General features: G+C 41.3%; 1 protein-coding gene across 2 annotated transcripts in view; it reads right to left on the bottom strand.

Annotated features, from left to right (window-relative positions):
* LOC114654938 (aldo-keto reductase family 1 member B1-like) overlaps positions 1–183 on the bottom strand; it is a 29,523-nt gene extending 29,340 nt beyond the window's left edge. For both annotated transcript variants that reach the window (XM_051929633.1, XM_028805814.2), the window contains exon 1: positions 118–183. In XM_051929633.1, the coding sequence (XP_051785593.1) occupies positions 118–183 (66 nt within the window). The remainder of the gene's footprint in view (positions 1–117) is intronic.
* Positions 184–19,091: the final 18,908 nt, after the last annotated feature.

The raw sequence follows: 19,091 nt of genomic DNA on the forward strand, positions 1-19,091 counted from the left end.
CTTGGAATGACGCACTAAGCTGCGTCAACTTACTGCCTGTTATCCTCAACGCCTCCCAGGAAAATTAAAAAGTCGATGCCTATCCAAAGTTGCATTAATTTCATCCATAACGTTTACCTTCCAAGTGCCCAGTCCGATAATTGGCATCTTAGCACCAGTGTTCAGCACTACGTGATTTGCCATTGCAGCTTTACAAATCTGCCCGAACTGTCGAAATGCCTATGGCTTCCAAAAGAGTCCCCTTCTGATACCCGAGCAGAAGACGGATTTTGTTTTCTTGCCGCTCGACTTGTTGAGACGTAAAGCAGTGTGGGAGGGGCACATGGCATTTATTTCGATGCAGCCAATCGTTAGTAGGTGAAGGTTGTCAATTACTTTGCTGCACCCACCACCCTTACTGTACTTCAAAACGAACGCCTCAAATCTAATCTCATCAAATCTATTAATAAAGACTACTACTGTAGTGTGCTTCAGCCCGTTTCTGGGAATAGGCAAGCGCCTAGGGCACCCTTTAGTGGCCAGAGCGCATTACTGCAGCCCATGTAGAGACTTATCTTTATTTTGTTTAGAAAAAAAAGTCTGGACCGGACCGGAACACCAAGTAATGCTTATGTTGTGCATCTCTGCAGCGCCTGCACTGTCTGGACTATGCACAGCACAGTTGACCAGAAGCGACCCTGGACGACGCGACATTTGTTTAAACAATACAGACCTACAGACACTAACTCAAAGCGAATGTCCGATTATATTATTTTATATCATTTTCGCCTACTAGCAACGTTCGATCTTAAAAGTCTTACGACCTACACAGTCCAACAATAACACTAACAACAACAACAATGATGATGATGCCAATAATGATAATCCTCAAAGTGTAGCGTAGAAGAGACAGACATGGTGAAATAAAATTAAACGATCAAAACGGCAACTGGACTGTAGCTCTTGAGTGAACTGCTAAAAGCCGATTTAACTCAAACTATGATCATATCCCAAATGGACATATATTAAAACTTGGGTTAAAACTTGGCAAATATCGTCCTCTGTTGCTAACCACCATTTGTGAGATTTGCTCTGGGCATGCTAAATCAGTTGTGCGCTTTTCAGGGAGACTGCATTATTTGCATACACCTACGGTATGTGTATATATATATATATATATATATATATATATATATATATATATATATATATATATAGATATAGATATAGATATACATATATATATATATATATATCTGCGGTGGGTTGGCACCCTGCCCAGGATTGGTTCCTGCCTTGTGCCCTGTGTTGGCTGGGATTGGCTCCAGCAGACCCCCGTGACCCTGTGTTCGGATTCAGCGGGTTGGAAAATGGATGGATGGATATATATATATATATATATACATATATACAGTATATATATATATATATATATATATACAGTATATATATATATATACTAGGGAGCCCCCTGATCGCTTCGCTCGCCAACCCCCGTGTTTGGTTTACCAGATATACAATACAATATAATTTATTTTTTGTATAGCCCAAAATCACACAAGAAGTGCCGCAATGGGCTTCAACAGGCCCTGCCTCTTGACAGCCCCCCAGCCTTGACCCTCTAAGAAGACCAGAAAAAAACTCCCACAAAAAAACCCTTGTGGAAGAAACCTTGGGAAAGGCAGTTCAAAGAGAGACCCCTTTCCAGGTAGGTTGGGCATGCAGTGGGTGTCAAAAAGAAGGGGGTCAATACAATACAATACAGTACAATACATAGAACAGAATAAATCCTCAATACAGTATAAAAATAAAAATTCTAGAAGTACGGAGTACAATTTAACAGTAGATGATATCACATAATATGATTTAGATTTGTTTTAAGTCCTGGAGACCTCATTCATCAACCTGCCTCCCCCATTTTGCCATTCCACATCTGAAATAATGCTAATCCGATGAAAGAACCCCTCATTCCCACGTCCCCAGTCATCATTTATTTTCACTTTTACTTTAAAAACTTTTGTAAAAACAATACTTGTCCTTTATTTCCAGCCACGTGCGTGACTACATCTCTTTCTTGCCAGACATATAAAGCTGCTCGTGTTGTGAAGGGAAGGGGGGGGTGTCTGAACACACGCTAAGGATATGCCTTTGGATCATTTGCTGTCTTTTTGCTGCTTGCTAGCTGGTTCTTCTGCCTGTCGCATGTCGTTGTTTTAAGAGCTGGGAGCACATGATGCTTGTCTGCCAAAAGCAATCCAACAGCTGCTTGGTTAGATGTCTGTGGACTCCTTTTAAATGATGGCTCACTGCCTGGTCTTGTGTGATGTTATAAAAACAATGCTTGTCTTTTATTTCTGGCCCCGGGCGTGGTTAAATTCTTTCTTGCAGGACATATAACGCTGCCTGCGTTGTCGGGGTAGGGGGGTGGGGGGGGGGGTCTGCTGTCGCGCTGCCCTTCAATCTTTTTAAAACCTGTACAGCCGTTGTCCTTTTTTGCTACGGCCCTGGGACAATCTCTTGGCACCAAGTCTCATGTTTACGGTCCCCGCGAGACACACCGTGGCAAGTCTCTTTGGTCTTGCGGGTCTTTTAAATGTCTTCCGAGAAGATCATGTATCGTCGCATTGCTTTTGCTTTCCAGGACAGGATTTCTTTTTATAATATATATATATATATTGTCACAGGAGGCTGGGGGACAGACCCAGCTGGGACGGCTGGAAGGACCGGGAGGTGGCATGTTCATCCTCCTGGCCACAAGGGGGCAGCCATCCTGGATCGGGAGAGGACCACGGGAGAGGAGCAAGGAGGCTCAAGCCCGTTGGGGCCCGTGGCTGCCGCCAGGGGGCGCCCCGAGCTTCATGGAACCTGGGAAACGTTCACTTCCACCACACCCGACAAGATGGAGGAAGATCCTTCCAGGGACGCACGGAGTGCTTCCGGGTGCAAGAGCAGCACTTCCGCCACACCAGGAAGTGCTGCCAGAAGGACGTCATCAGGCACCTGAAGCACACCCGGGTGGAAATAAAAGAGGCCGCCTCCCTACAATCAGGAAGCTAGAGTCGGGAGTGGGAGCAGGACGAGGCTCCCATGGAGAGAGGAAAGGCGGCCCACGGACATTCAGAGAAAGGCCCAGATTAGGGGTGTTTAGTGCTGGGAGCATAGTGTGCTGTGTGGAACTATATTGGTATTGGTGCTTAATACACATGTGCATTTTGTATAAAGATGTGTTGTCAGTCTGGTGGTATATAAATAAATAAATAAATAAATATATATATATATATATATATATATATATATATATATATATATATATATATATATCCATCCATCCATCCATTTTCCAACCCGCTGGCTGCATCCGAACACAGGGTCACGGGGGTCTGCTGGAGCTAATCCCAGCCAACACAGGGCACAAGGCAGGAACCAATCCCGGGCAGGGTGCCAACTACCCGCAGTATATATATATATATATATATATATATATATATATATATATATATATATATATATATATATATATACAGTGGAACCCCGGTTTACAAGCAGCTCGGTATACGAGTAATTCGGTTTACGAGCCGCGATCCGAGCAAAATTTCTGCCCGGTGTACGAGGCTTGCCCGTTTTACGAGCTGAGCTCCGAAACGTCACTGCTAGTTTCCGCTTCGCCTTTCTTACCCGGAAACCTCTACCCCTTCTACCCAGAGCCATATCATACATATTGGGCATTAACCATGTCTTCAAAGAAGGTAGGAAGTGGAAAGGACAGCAGCAAGAAGAAAAGGATGCTGTCAGCCGAGTTGAAGCAGGAAATTATAGAAAAGCATGAGAGAGGTGTGCGTGTGATGGAACTCGCCAAAATTTACGACCGCAGTACGTCCACGATATGCACAATACTAAAGCAAAAGGAGACCATAAAGAGTGTAAAAGTAGCAAAAGGCATGACCGTAATTACACAGCAAAGGTCGGCTATCCACGAAAAAATGGAAAACCTGCTGTTATTGTGGATAAAAGAGAAAGAGTTGGCAGGAGATATACTTACTGAAACAGTCATAAGCGAGAAAGCTCGCATCATTTACAATGACCTGAAGCAGAAAGAACCATCCACATCTACGGATGTAGTAGAACCAGAATTCAAGGCTAGTCATGGATGGTTCGACAGATTTAAGAAGCGATCAGGCATTCACTCTGTCGTAAGACATGGCGAGGCAGCAAGTGCAGACCAGAAGGCAGCTGGCGAGTTCATCACACGTTTCGCGCAGCTCATCGAGGCAGAATGTTACATCCCCCAGCAAGTTTTTAATTGTGACGAGACGGGGCTTTTTTGGAAGAAAATGCCCCGCAGGACGTACATCACAGCAGAGGAGACGAAGATGCCAGGACATAAGCCGATGAAGGACCGCCTCACCCTTGCATTGTGTGCAAATGCTAGCGGTGACTTTAAAGTGAAGCCACTGCTAGTCTATCATTCAGAGTATCCTCGAGCCTTTAAGACTCACAGGATTCTTAAAGAAAAACTGCAAGTGATGTGGCGCGCCAATCCAAAGGCATGGGTTACGCGGCAGTTCTTCATCGACTGGGTAAATCTCTGCTTTGGACCTGCGGTGAAGAAGTATCTTCAAGAAAACAAACTGCCTCTGCAAGCGTTACTCGTCCTCGACAATGCTCCAGCCCACCCGCCCGGTCTCCAAGACAACATCCGGGAAGAATATCAATTCATAAAAGTCCTCTACCTCCCACCCACCCTGTTCAAACGATGCTTCGATGTGACAGAAAATACGGAGCTAACACTCCGAGAGTTTTGGAAAGAACATTTCAACATCGTGCAATGCCTACGCATGATTGACCTGACGTGGAAAGAAGTGACCAGAAGAACACTGAATTCTGCATGGAAGAAGTTATGGCCTGATGCGGTTGCAGCGAGGGACTTTGAAGGATTTGGTCTTGATACCGAGACCGAGATCGAGACCGAGACCGAGACCAACGTGCCCGACGTAGATCCAGTGCATGAAATCGTGTCCCTCGGCAAGTCGATGGGTCTGCAGGTTGACGAGGGTGATATCAACGAGCTTGTCGAGGAACATGAGGAGGAACTCTCAACACAGGAGTTGCTTGAGCTGCAGGACATGCAACGTACAGAGGCTCTGCAAGAGATCAGCGGTAGTGAGGAGGAAGTCGAGACAGAGAAAATTTCGACAAGTGAAATTAAAGAAGTGCTGGGAATGTGGGAGAAGGTTACAAATTTCATTGAAAAGAAACATCCAGAAAAAGTTGCAACTAGTCGTTCTGCAGCAAATTATGATGACACCTGCTTGGCTCACTTCCGTAAGCTTTTAAAAAGCAGGCAAAAGCAAACGTCGTTGCATAGGTATCTTTGTACTAAAACTGAAACTGCTATAAGTGAAGGTGCTGAAAGTGCAGCCAAAAAGGCAAAAACAGATGATTAGCATAAAAAAAAAATCATACGTACGTAATGTTAAGTGTTAGGCTAAGTTTAAAGTTAAGAAAGTTTATTTTTTTACAATTCATGTACGTACGTACAGTTAAGAAAGTTCAATTTTAGTTTTTTTTGATGTGAAGGTGCCGAAAATGCAGCCAGTCCTCCCTCCCTCCCTCCTCCCTCCCTCCTTCCTCAGCAACTCTCCGTTATCTGCCGCCAAGGTAAGATTACATTTTCTTAAGTTGGTTTATCTTTTATTTAACTATATTTACTAATACAGTATTTTGATGTTTGTTTCTTATTTAAAAACATGTTTTTTTTCCATTATTTATGATATTTTGGGGACTTTTTGGGAGGGCTGGAACGGATTAATCTCATTTCCATTATTTTAAATGGGGGAAAATTTGTTCGGTTTACGAGCAGATCGGGTTACGACCTCGGTTCTGGAACGGATTAAACTCGTAACCTGGGGTTCCACTGTATATATATATATATATATATATATATATATATATATATATATATATATATATTGTCACACACGTGTGCATGGGAGGCAGCTAAAGGGCTTGAGTAAGGGCAATTTCCAAATCAGACCAGGATGTGGCGGAGTGCACTGACTCTTTTTCTCCCTTTCCTGCAGACCATTCACGGGAGATTCCACCTGGCCCTCTTGACCTCACTTCCGGGACCGAGCTTATGGAGGAAGACCTTGCTAGCTCCAACCCCTGTGATGTCACATCCGGGCTCGAGCCTATGGCTGGAGACCCTTGTGAGCTCAACCCCTTTGACCTCACTTCCTGTCTTCCCCTTTAAAAGCCTCCACCTTTTACCTATTCCCTCAGCTTTGTTTTGGACTCGGTTTTGTGCAGATCAGTGCTGTTTATATTTTTGCAACTTTGCAGCCAGGATACCAAATATACGGGTGGCTGCCCCAAACCTTGTTATAACTCAGAGTGGAGTTTGTGACAATATATATATATATATAATAGAGAGAGAGAGAGAGAGAGAGAGAGAGTTGCCATCTTCAAAAGGTACACCTTTAGACAGCAGTTTAAATAGATTACTCTATAAGTTTGCTCCACTTTGAGTTTCAGTAATAGCATTGGTGTATTTTTTTCTTAGCTTTTTTAGAGAAACATTAAAAGTAATTAAGTAAAGACTACTAATGCAGCCCGATTCCTAGTTATTTTCTGAAATGGCAGCCCTTAAGAGTGTATTTTTCTGAAACAGCCTTGTAAACACATTTCTATAACGTGACATTCATAAATTGTAAATCCGAGGTCCTAAACACCTCTCTGTCCCCAGTCCTGTCTCTAGGTCAAGTCTCAATGTACAGGTCTGGCAGTGATGGTTCCTCTCAAAGCAAAGGAGGGTGGCAGGGAGCCATTTACATATTTGCCTTGGGCAGCACAAATCCTGGAACTGGCTTTGGCTCCACCAGTCATTGAGCACAATCGTGCGTCTAAAAAATACTCTATGTTGTAAAGCTAGTAATCAATGAAATACATGTCTCTGCCTTCTCAGTAAATAAGCTGATAATCAATGAAATACATGTCTCTGCCTTCTCAGTAAATTCATTCATTGCTTTTCTTTAAGGAATTGCACTACATGCTGTAATCTTTTACATATAATTATATCCGCACATAATTATGTTCCTGCATGATCCAGTTCAGGGTGTTGAATGTCCAAAGCTGATCCCGGCAGGAGTCAACTCAGGACTGGATGTCAGTTAATCACTGGGCACACACCCATTCAGTTACACTAGGCCAATTCAGAGTCTGTAATTAAACCAACCAAAATCATCTTTAATATGCAGAAGGAAAACCAATGAACCCAGCAAAAAATAAATAAATACATTTAGACATGGAGGGAACCTGGAAACTCTACACAGACAGTGGCAGGGCCATGTTCTGAGTCTAGTCTCCTGGAACACTAGCCACTGCTACTCTGTCCTGTTCAATATATAAAAAAGTTTTCACTTTTCATTACTGCACAACATTGAATGTTCAGCGGATTGTTTTTTTTTATACAAATCAACAAAAAATACTCCTCAATGTCAACATAAAAAAAGATTTCTGCAAAATCTAACTTAACTCCAAAAGGACTCAACACTTTTAACTGTCTGACAGTGTTCAGAAGCCATTAAGAAGGCTAACAGAACTTTAGGTTATACAATACAATACAATACAATACAATACAATACAATACAATACAATACAATTTATTTTTGTATATCCCAAAATCACACAAGAAGTGCCGCAATGGGCTTTAACAGGCATGATGTGTAAAGTACAAGTACAAGGAGGTTATCCTCAAGCTCAATAACTCACTTGAATGGCCTCATCTGGAGTACTGTGTACAGTTTTAGTCTCCAGGCTACAAAAAGAACATAGTAACACTAGAAAAACTCCAGAGAAGAGCAACTAGGCTGATACCATGGGATGGGGAATGAATTATGAGGAAAGATTAAAAGAGCTGAGCCTTTTTAGTTTAAGCAAAAGAAGATTACGAGAAGACAGGATCAAGGTGTTCAAAATTATGAAGTGAATTAGTACAGTGGATCGAGACTATTATTTTAAAATGAGTTCATTAAGAACACGGGGACACAGTTAGAAACGTTTTAAAGGTAAATTTCCCACAAACATTGGGAACCTTTTCTTTGCACATTGAACCATAGACACTTGGAACAAGCTGCCAAATAGTGTGGTAGACAGTAGGACTTTAGGGACTTTGAAAACTAGAATTGGTGGTAACTTAAAATTATATATTGAGCACATTTGTTTCATTTAAAATTGTCCAAAATGTGACCAGGGCAAGATCACTGGGCCATATATTTTGGGCCTGCACCAAATTAACATCATTCAGGACCAATATCTTTAAATGCCTATCAGACAGCCTTGCAGTCACAATCCCTCCTAATCCACAAACAGCTGTGTTTGGTGTACTCCTGGATGGGCTTAAAGTTGAGAAAGACAAACACACTGTAATTGCCTTTACTACACTATTGGCACGCAAATAATAATAATAATAATAATAATAGGTTACATTTATTGAGCTCCTTTCACAAACCCAAGGTCACTTAACATACAGAGTAAAAAAAAAAAATTACACAGATGGCAAAAGTTCGTAGAAGAGGAAAGTTTTCAGTTGCAATTTAAAAATGCAGAAACAGGAGCAATCTCGGAGAGAGTGAGGAAAAGAGTTCCAGTGTTGAGGTGCTATAGCACTGAAGGACCTGCCTCCCAAGGTGGAGAGTCTGGTACGTGGGACAGTAAGGAGATTACTGCTCGAGGACCTGAGAGAGCGACAAGGAGTGTAAGGAGCTAGGAGCTGAGTGAGGTAGAGGGGGGAAAGGTTATGTAGGGTTTTGAAGGTGAGAAGCAGAATCTTGAATTTAATCCTTGATGGAACTGGTAACCAGTGAAGCTGGGAGAGAACAGGGGAGATGTCAGCAAAATGCTTTTTGTGGGTGAGGACTCTAGCTGCGGAGTTCTGAATATACTGTAGCTTCTGTAGATTTTGCAGGTAGGCCAATGAAGAGGGAATTGCAGTAATCAATACGAGACATTATGAAACAATGAACCAGAGTTTGAGCATCATACAAGGACAGAAATGGACGGAGCCAGGCAACATTACGGAGATGATAGAATGAAATTTTAGAAAGAGACCTAATGTGTAACTCAAAGTTAAATGATGAATCAAACAAAACACCAAGATTTCTGACAACAGGAGCAGGTTTGACAAGTGTACCATCAACAGAAATAGAGAAATTGATTGCCTTAGAAAGTTGGGATTTTGGATCTACCAGTAATACTTCAGTTTTATTGGCATTAAGTTTGAGAAAGTTATTTTCCATCCATAGCTTAAGATCAGTAATGCATTCTGTGAGTGTGCTGGGAGGTGAATCTGTAGGGGAATCTGTACTAAGATATAACTGTATATCGTCTGCATAACAGTGGAAGTTAAGGCCATGTCTGCGAATAATCTTACCCAAAGGAAGGATATAAAGTAGAAAAAGTAATGGCCCAAGGACTGAACCCTGACGAACACCATGCAACACAGGTGAGGTGGAGGATTTATATAGGCCGAGTGTGACAAACTGTTGCCTATTAGAAAGATAAGATGTGAGCCATTGAAGGGCTAAGCCAGAGATGCCTACAGCAGAGAGATGTGACAGGAGGATTTCATGGTTAATAGTGTCAAATGCTGCACTTAAGTCAAGAAGGAGGAGAATATTAAGGGAGCCGCAATCTGCAGACCGGAGAAGATCATTGACTACACAGAGAAGGGCTGTCTCAGTGCTGTGCTGTGTACAAAAGCCAGACTGAAAAGGCTCATAGAGTGTATTATCTACAAGAAAAGCATGGAGTTGTGTAGCAACCACATGTTCCATCACCTTAGCCAAAAAAGGGAGATTAGAGATAGGCCTGTAACTGGAGAGAGAAGAAGAATCCAGGTCAGGTTTTTTAAGGATTGGGGTAACTGCAGCAGTTTTGAGGGCAGTAGGGACAGAACCTGAACTGAAACATGCATTTACCAATGAGGCAATAGGAATACTAATTATGGATGAGCATGTCTTAAGCAGAGAAGTGGGGGCAGGATCAAGCAGACAGGAGGAGGCATTAGACTTATTAATACGTTCGGAGATGGCAAGAGAGTCAACAGGTGAGAAACAAGCGAGTCTTGATGATGGAGATGGCAGATCAGAATGAGTGCGTGACTGTGGTGTGGAGGGGAAACTGTGATAGATTTCATCAATTTTTGTATTAAAGAAATGTAAGAAAGCCTGACACTATTCAGCTTTATTGGGGCATGCTATGGGAGGGGGTTAGAGGAGTTGATTATGTTGTGGCAAAAAATTGTCACCAAAAGGATTTTTACCTGACATGAAGGGTTTTAGGACTCAGAGGATAGGCAAACAGAGTATATGGTGTGGCACGTGGCCACGAGGGGGCAACCACCCTGGTTGTGTTGGGGCCACGGGTACAGAGCTGGGAAGCTCAACCCTGTAGGGGCCCGTGGTCACCGCCAGGGGGCGCCCCGCTGCCTTGGGAACCCTAGACCTCAGCACTTCAGCCACACCCGGAAGTGCTGGGGGGAAGAGGATCGGGAACACCTGGAGTCCGTCCGGGTGCACAGCCAGCATTTCCGCCACACAGGGGAGTGTTAGCGGAGGAGTGTCGGGAAGCACCTGGAGCCCACCCGGGTGTGAATAAAAGGGGCCGCCTCCCTCCATTCGGGAGCAAGAGTCGGGTGAAAGTGGACAGAGCTTGGAGGAGAGGAGTGGAGGTGGACCTGAGACAGTAAAGGCATTGTGAAAGGCCAGGACTGAAGGGGTGAGTGGTGCTGCGGCACTGGGTATTGTGCACTTTGATTATTGTAAATAGCTGTAAATAAATGTGTGTGTGGTGAAAACATCATGTCTACCTGTCTGTGTCCGGGCTGTACCCCACAGTGGGTTTATTGCAATAAAACAACAATAATAACATGGACTTAACCCAATACGGCCAAATTGGACTGAGCCCTGAACAGGCCAAGAATCACAGTTTATATAATTATTTCTTATCTTCCTGACCTCGCTCAAATTAGCTCATTCTGCACCTGTCCAGCCGGTACCTCGAGTTCACATGGGAACCATTATTATCTGTCCTCCCCCACACTATGCGACTCTTCAATTCCACCCATGGGTAAACGTTAACATTATACAACGTTATTGTCTGTTTTTACCTGCATTTTTTATCACTCTTTAATTTAATATTAATATCTATCTATCTATCTATCTATCTATCTATCTATCTATCTATCTATCTATCTATCTATCTATCTATCTATCTATCTATCTATCTATCTATCTACAGCAGTACAGGAGGGGAGGAAACCATTTTAACAGCAATATATTCAAAAGATGTGACTTCAAAAAAGGAGAGTTCCTTCATTGTCAAGGTAGATCTATAAACCACAGCCAGGCCAGCTGTGTAGTGTAACCCTATTAACCTGGGTTTAGATATGTGGCTACAGCCTGGGGGAGACAGCAAGTTTAAATGTAAATAGTCACCAGGTTGTTGCCAAGTTTCTGTAAGAAGAAACATGTCCACTTGCTTCTGGGAGATAAGGTCATTAATCAGCGAGGTCTTGTTAGTGATGGAGCGAGTGTTTAAAAGGCCGAGCCTAAAATTGGAACTTGGAAACTGTTCCAACTTTTGTAATGTTATGTATTTTTAATCAAACGTGAAGTAAAATGGAATTAGAAGAAGCAGAAAAAACATGTGACACATATTTGGTATTTTCAGAGAAGTGCGAAAAAGAAGAAGCCTGCCAATACAGCCCAGTTGCTACATGTTTCTGCAGTGTCATGCCTCAAGCATGTATTAAATGCTGCCATAATCAAATTTCTCACTCCGCATTCTGAAATTGTCAAATAGCTACTTTGTCTTAAACTGCTCCACATCCTGTTCCAACCAGTTCTGACATTATCTCTTGTGTTCTTGGGTTTCTACCTACAGATATAGAAACAATGATCCCAACTCAAAGCATCTTTAAGCACTTGCAACTAAGGAATATGCTGACATTCTGCAATAAAAATAGTCTAAAGTTGGCATTCATTTTTAATTAATTTTGTGTATTCAGGATAGATATTAAAAGACATGCATATAGGATTTCAGTTGGTTGCAACATTAATTTGAACAGTCAAATAAGACTAACCAACAAAACGCATAACTTGGTCACCTTTTTCTGTAGTCTTAATGTTGCCATACTACTTCTTATTAAACGTGACTGGTTCCTGAAATGTCCCTAGCAGCAACGTTCGTCTAGAAACCATCCCTTCGAACTTAGTTCCTTCACCCTTTATTTTTCACGCAGTATATACTGTACAAACATAAATAGTGGTTTATTGGCAGTTATAGTTAGATGGGTTATCATGTTAGCTTGCATGCGATAGCTTATTAAGGCAAGCAGCAAAGCTTTGTCCCAGTTCATTTACACTACATCTCAAATCTCAATAAGTATAGCTTTCAAAGTTCCATTTACTCTTTAAGTCATTCCCTGTGACTGAGGATGATATACAAATCAGGTTATTTTAGCGGTTTTATCTTGAAGATTATTACGTTTAATTACAAAGTCACTTCCCTTCCTGTTTGCTTGGCACTTGATTATGGCCATGAGGTTTTGTAACATCATAGCTGTAATCAGTTTCTGAATCTGTTCATGATGATGAATAGGAGATCTGTCACTTTTATTGAATTCCCTTTGTTTCCAAACTGCTCCAAACAAATGACAAACATCATGAGTATAAACTGAGTCTGTAAAAATATTTAGACTTTTGTATCCTCCTCATCTGAATGCTTCAGTAAGTGTCTTGAACTCTGCAAGTTGCACCAAGCAAAGTTGCACACAGTCTATGAAACAGGTTTGTCAAATTCTCCATTTATATACTCAACAATTCCATAGCCAGCATGATACCCAGTGTGATCTCTATAAAAAGCCCTCAACAAAACACGTCTGGTCAGTGTCCTGGAGATACAAAGATTCTAATTCTGAATGTAACCTAGTGAAAACTACTGATTGTGCTAGACATTCATGCAGGTCTTCTTCTACAGGTAGAAATTCTGTAAAGTAAGTGTCTCACATCTGGTTATGTCAACAAGGGAAGAATGGATGTCCATCTTGCCGGAGTCAGAACAAACCTGCATCTGTTTATTAACTCTTCAATTTTGTGATCTGTGTAAATTTTAATAAGTGTGGCCAGGTGCTGGAATGAAGACTACCTTATAATAATTTTGTGTGGCAACCATGTTGTCCTTTTTAATGAGAGGGGAAAATAAACAAAAACAATGCCCATTGTGGTGTTAAGCTGCCCTGGTATTGTGCCAAGAAAAGCAGAAACCTTTCAGTAGTCACTTAAGGAAGGACCATCTAACAGTGTGTCCCTTTGGCAAATGACACCTCCTTCTGGGAGTCTGGTGGCTTTATTGTCCAGGGACTGGAAGGGGCGGTCATGTGCCCTCATTGGGCGGTGTCTCAATGCTGCAGGGGAAGAAGGAGAAGACAGTGTTACATTTACATTTACTTATTTGGTTGATGTCCTTATCCAAGGTGACTTACAACATTTATGATACAATTGGTTACATTTCTTTTGGTTTTCCAATTGGAGCACAGGCAGGTCAAGTGACTTACTCATGGTCACATAGTATCAATAGCGGGATTTGAAGTAGCAGTGTTTTAAGTCCAAAGCCTTAGCCACTACACCGCACTGCTTTTGTTAGCAGTAGCACTCCCTTTCGGTCTTGCGGATTATTACACATCTTGATTGAGCCCGTGAGGAGATCCACAGATGTGTATGTGTGACACAGGAGATGCCACTGTAATGGATAATCCTTGGAAGCACGGAGGCTACTCTTCCTCAACATTTTCAAGTCTAGTGCTATAATAAACAATAGGTTGATTCCTTCTTCCTTTGCAAGTGTGCTGCATTAGGACTGTTGTAGCAAAACCAGGGTGAGTATTTCCTACATACGAAAAACACGTTTTTTTCATAATTTGGAAAAGCTTGTCAAACGTCACATTAGGACCTGTTGTCCATTCTAAGTGATTCTTCAGATTATTTAACCCTATAGTTTTCATTATGTTGTGTAGAGGGGCTGTCTTTATGGCATAATCCGGAATCCAGTCTGAAGTAAATCCACTCATTCCTAAAAAACTTTGCCTCTGGCCTACTGTCTTTGTTTTAAGCGCCTTGCCTATTTCCTCAACCTGTGTTGGAACTATCACTTTTCATTCTTGTAAGTACTCAACTTTAGGTTTGCAATACTGTAGCTTTGATTTTGAAACTTTATGTTCTCTTTGAGTCAGGCTGTTAAGTACTTTCATTGAATCAGTATGACATTGTTCCAGCAACAATGAACAAATCAATAAATCATCAACATACTCAATCCATGTACTGTGTAAAACCAAAATCTTGTTAGAGTCTGATAGAGCACATGCAGTGAGTGTTTATAGCACTGAGGCATTCGTACTGTATATATGTATACTGCTTCCCCTGTATGTAAAAGCAAACAGTGATCTGCATTCCTTAGGTAATGGCACACTGAAAAAGGCTGAGCATGAGTCAATTTAGGATCCAACTCTGTTGGGCCCTTGAGCAAGACACTTAACCTGAAAACTGCTGGACAATGGCTGGCAGTGCGCTCCTAAGGTCATGCAAAAATACAATTTCCCCTCAGTGATTAATACAATGCACTAAATACCAAAAATAAATTACGGTAAAATACATTGCATTTTGTGGAACGTTTGTGAGCAATGTGTGGGGATTAGGAACTTCTGCTGGCCAGTCTTGCACAAATTCATTTACTGCTCTTGTGCACCAACCTCCACTTAGAATTATCTGCTTTTAAGACTGGCAACAATGCGGTCTTACACTAAAACACCTGATTCTATGAGGGATGTGCTTGTCTGATATATACTGTACCTTCCTCATCTACATATTTCAAATGACACTGCATTCTCCAGGGTTGTTTATTGCCTGGCTTACCCTTACTACTATAGAAGCCTATGTCAATTACATGATTAGACAAAAGTTCATTTGGGGTCTTTTCCTCCATTTTTTCCTCAGAGTTTCTTTGTTTTTATCCATCACCTCCATATGTACCCACATTAAAGTTGGTACTTTGGCAATCTTAGGTGTTCCTTTCATAACGGTAGTGCACAGCACTTTTATGTTCCTATTGTCTCCTGTGTGGTAAATGAGTGGGTTATCTGTGTTCCTCCACTTTATCTGCCCCGTTTCTTTCATCATAGGGCCTACATTTTTGGCTTTGCATCCTGGGGATATGAACGGTGTCACATGTGGTGATGGCTCTGAAACTCTGAGCCAGTTGTGAGTAATTTCATTCTGATCTATCTGCAATCCAGCTCCATGCTTCCCCATCGCAATGTACTGTAATGTAAGATGGACAGGCTAAGAACCTAATTCTGCAAGCCATGTATTTTCTAGTTTCTGATCTCATGCCAAATCATAAATCAATGTACACTGGTGCTCTAAAGTAGGCTTTCTAGCATTAGGCAGGGTGATAGGCTGTCCAAACATTACCCATATGTACCTGCATATATGGAATCTTAACGAGTCCTATGCTAAGTTCTAATGAATGATTGGCAGTGTAGGCATGATTCATAGTAAGTGCTTGTGTGGATAGGAATGGTGTGTGTGGGTGTTAGCTTACAGGGGAAAAGATAGGCCAACCCATAATTAATTTGGCAAATTGTACTAGAGTAGCATTGTAGACTCAGAAATGTCTAAATTCATATTAAAGCCAGTCTTCTTCTAGAGGAAAGCAGGCTAAAGCTAGGAAATGGAAACCTGCAGTGCAGGTAGAGAAAGTAGATGCTGAGCCGAGCGTGCTACAGAACGGAAGAGAGCCTGAACACTCACCTGGGGACCCACTGTGGCTGTAGGAAAATGGAGATCAGGTATACAAAAGACAGTTGCTGTTGTAAGACGTCTACTATTTTGTATTATTGGTGATAAGAAAGAACAGTAAGAGAAAGCAAAGTGGTTGAAAGTGAAAATGAAATGATGTGAGAATGTTTAATTTCTGAGAGATGTAACAGTTGGCATGAAAAATGTGAGGTGCTACCATGTAGAACACTCACTGCTCAAGCGGAAAGTAGAGAAAGTAAGGGGAAAAAAGGAGTGTAAACCAGTCATGGTAAAAGTTAGGGCAGTATTAATGGGATCTGACTGGAACCCTAAAACATGGACAGGTGACCTACCTGAGACCGATGAGATCTCAGAAAAAGATGGGGAATGCTCTTCACTCACCACTCCAAGGTTTTGGGGTGTGTGGGGCTATGGCGTAACAATGGATTGTGCAGATTGTGCAAAGCATAAGAGACTACGAGCTTGGGAGGTCCACTCGGGGTCATATAGATTTTAAAATATTTTTAATAACTTAAGTCACTTGCATAGTTCATTGTGTTAATAATTCACAATTTCAGTGATATGTTTGCACCATCACCAGGCAAGTCTAATCCAATCCATGATGATATTACGTATTTGGCAGGCCTACAGTTTACACAAATTTAACTTTGGGGAGTTCGGAGGCTCAGAGCCTAATCGGAGAGACAACACGGCCTAGTCTTCCTTACAGAGAAGTGCACATTCCCAAATTTGGAGACCTTTGGCGTGCCATAGCGGACGTGAATGGAAGAAGTTTTGAAGGACGTCACATGGATAATGTAAATATACATTTTTATCATAAATAATTGTTACTTTTGTACTTTGATTTGATGTCAACAGTTTTCAAAAGTTCAAACTTTTATTCCCTCTTATATGTCACATCATAAGCTGATAATCTTGCAGCATTCAAATCAAGGTGCATTCCGGGGTATTCTTGTCACACTCCACAAAACTGTTTGGTTCATATTTCTTTCATGTGATCTGGGCATGAGATCATGAACCGCTATCGGGATTGAGAAGCACCACTTTTCTTCCGGAAATCTGCCCAATCCCATAGTATTTTCAACAGTATGTTGCCATTTTTGTCTAGATGTATTTCATATAAATTTGGAAATTACCTTGAATATTTTGAACTTAACTTGGTACTTACAAGGTATTGAAAGGCACATGCACAGGCCAGCACTTACCTGGGGACCCGCTGTGGCTTTAGGTTTTTGTTCCAACCAGCTTTTGTTTTTAATTGGACTCCTGGGCTAATTAAGTGAACTATTATTTTCCAGTTTGGTGTATTAGGAATAATATAGAAATTAAAAAACTAAGTTTGGTAATAAAATGTTATTAAAATGTACTAAGCAGTTATATGGGAATAATATATTTTTTTCCTTTTTAACAATATTTAACAATGTAAACAATACTTTTCCTGGTGTTCCATTTGTTTAATTAACCCATTATTTACTAATTAGTGGGTCTGACACTAAAGTAGTGGTGGGCTTTCACGATTCAGTGTTGTTTGCCTGGGTGTTTTTTTTAATTGTCATTAGCAAGATACAATGAAGGGAGCAAACTGCACAGAGAAAGGGCAAAATATAACAAAATCAACAAAAGAGAGTTAAGCATTTAAATTTATAGCAAAAATATAAATATTTCTAAATGTCTTATAAATGTAAAGAATCATGTTGCTGTGCTTTTCTGAATGTAGAATAAGAGAAGAGAAAGAAAAATACCAGCTAATTAAATGATCAGTGTTATCAGTTGTCACTTATTATGAATCTGAATATTTCTAAATGTCTTATAAATGTAAAGAATCATGCTGCTGTGCTTTTCTGAATGTAGAATAAGAGAAGAGAAAGAAAAATACCATAAATAAATAATTAAATGATCAGTGTTATCAGTTGTTGTCACTTATTATGAATCTGATTGGAACAAAAACCTGCAGCCACAGTGGGCCCACAGGACTGAGTTTGAGAACCCCTGTGCTAGAGACACAAGAGGCCAGCAGAGGGCAGCAGAGCCTTGTGAATTATCATTGAGCCACTCTAGACCTGGAAGTGCCTCTGACAATATCCATGAACAGTAAATGGGTAATAACATCCATATAGGTGAAGGCTCTCTGATAGGAAGGTTGTCACATAACACATCACAACATTTTAATAATTTACTGGTTTTGACGAAGCTCAAATACCACACCATTAGTTAGAAGGAAAGAACAGGGGGAGGACCAAGAACTTCTATTGTTTATGTCTATTCGAACCTTCCACTCTTTTTTTTTGCTCTATTGTTATTACTGACTTTATATATATATATATATATATATATATATATATATGGTTGAAAATAGTTTTACTGCCATCTTGCAACTGAAAGAGGGCACCGTGGCAGATGTTAGCCGACTTGCTGACCAATTACAAGCGTTACCTGGTAGGTAACCACCCATACAATCAGATTGTGATTCAGACTACGAATACCATATATATATTTATATATATATATATATATATATATATATATATATATATATATATATATATATATATATATATATATATATATATATATATATATCATGGGCGGCACGGTGGCGCAGTGGGTAGCGCTGCTGCCTCGCAGTTGGGAGATCTGGGGACCTGGGTTCGATTCCCGGGTCCTCCCTGCGTGGAGTTTGCATGTTCTCCCCGTGTCTGCGTGGGTTTCCTCCGGGCGCTCCGGTTTCCTCCCACAGTCCAAAGACATGCAGGTTAGGTGGATTGGTGATTCTAAATTGGCCCTAGTGTGTGCTTGGTGTGTGGGTGTGTTTGTGTGTGTCCTGCGGTGGGTTGGCACCCTGCCCAGGATTGTTTCCTGCCTTGTGCCCTGTGTTGGCTGGGATTGGCTCCAGCAGACCCCCGTGACCCTGTGTTCGGATTCAGCGGGTTGGAAAATGGATGGATATATATATATATATATATATATATATATATATATATATATATATAAAGTCAATGTATGTGTGTGTATATGTATGTATGTTCCAGCATCAGTTCCGAATACCTTGAGTGATTTTCATGAAACTTGGTACACATGTTTCTCAATTGTTGACTAAACATATGGTAGGGTGAAATCAACCCTAACCCACCCCCTTCTCTGGGTAGGGTGGGGGGTGATCTTGCTGTCCTATATGCATGTTATTATCCAGTTGACACTTGGAACAACCACCAGAGGGCAAACTGGAGGTGACTGCCA

This window comes from Erpetoichthys calabaricus, chromosome 1 (genome assembly GCF_900747795.2).
Source record: "Erpetoichthys calabaricus chromosome 1, fErpCal1.3, whole genome shotgun sequence".
Taxonomy (NCBI): domain Eukaryota; kingdom Metazoa; phylum Chordata; class Cladistia; order Polypteriformes; family Polypteridae; genus Erpetoichthys; species Erpetoichthys calabaricus.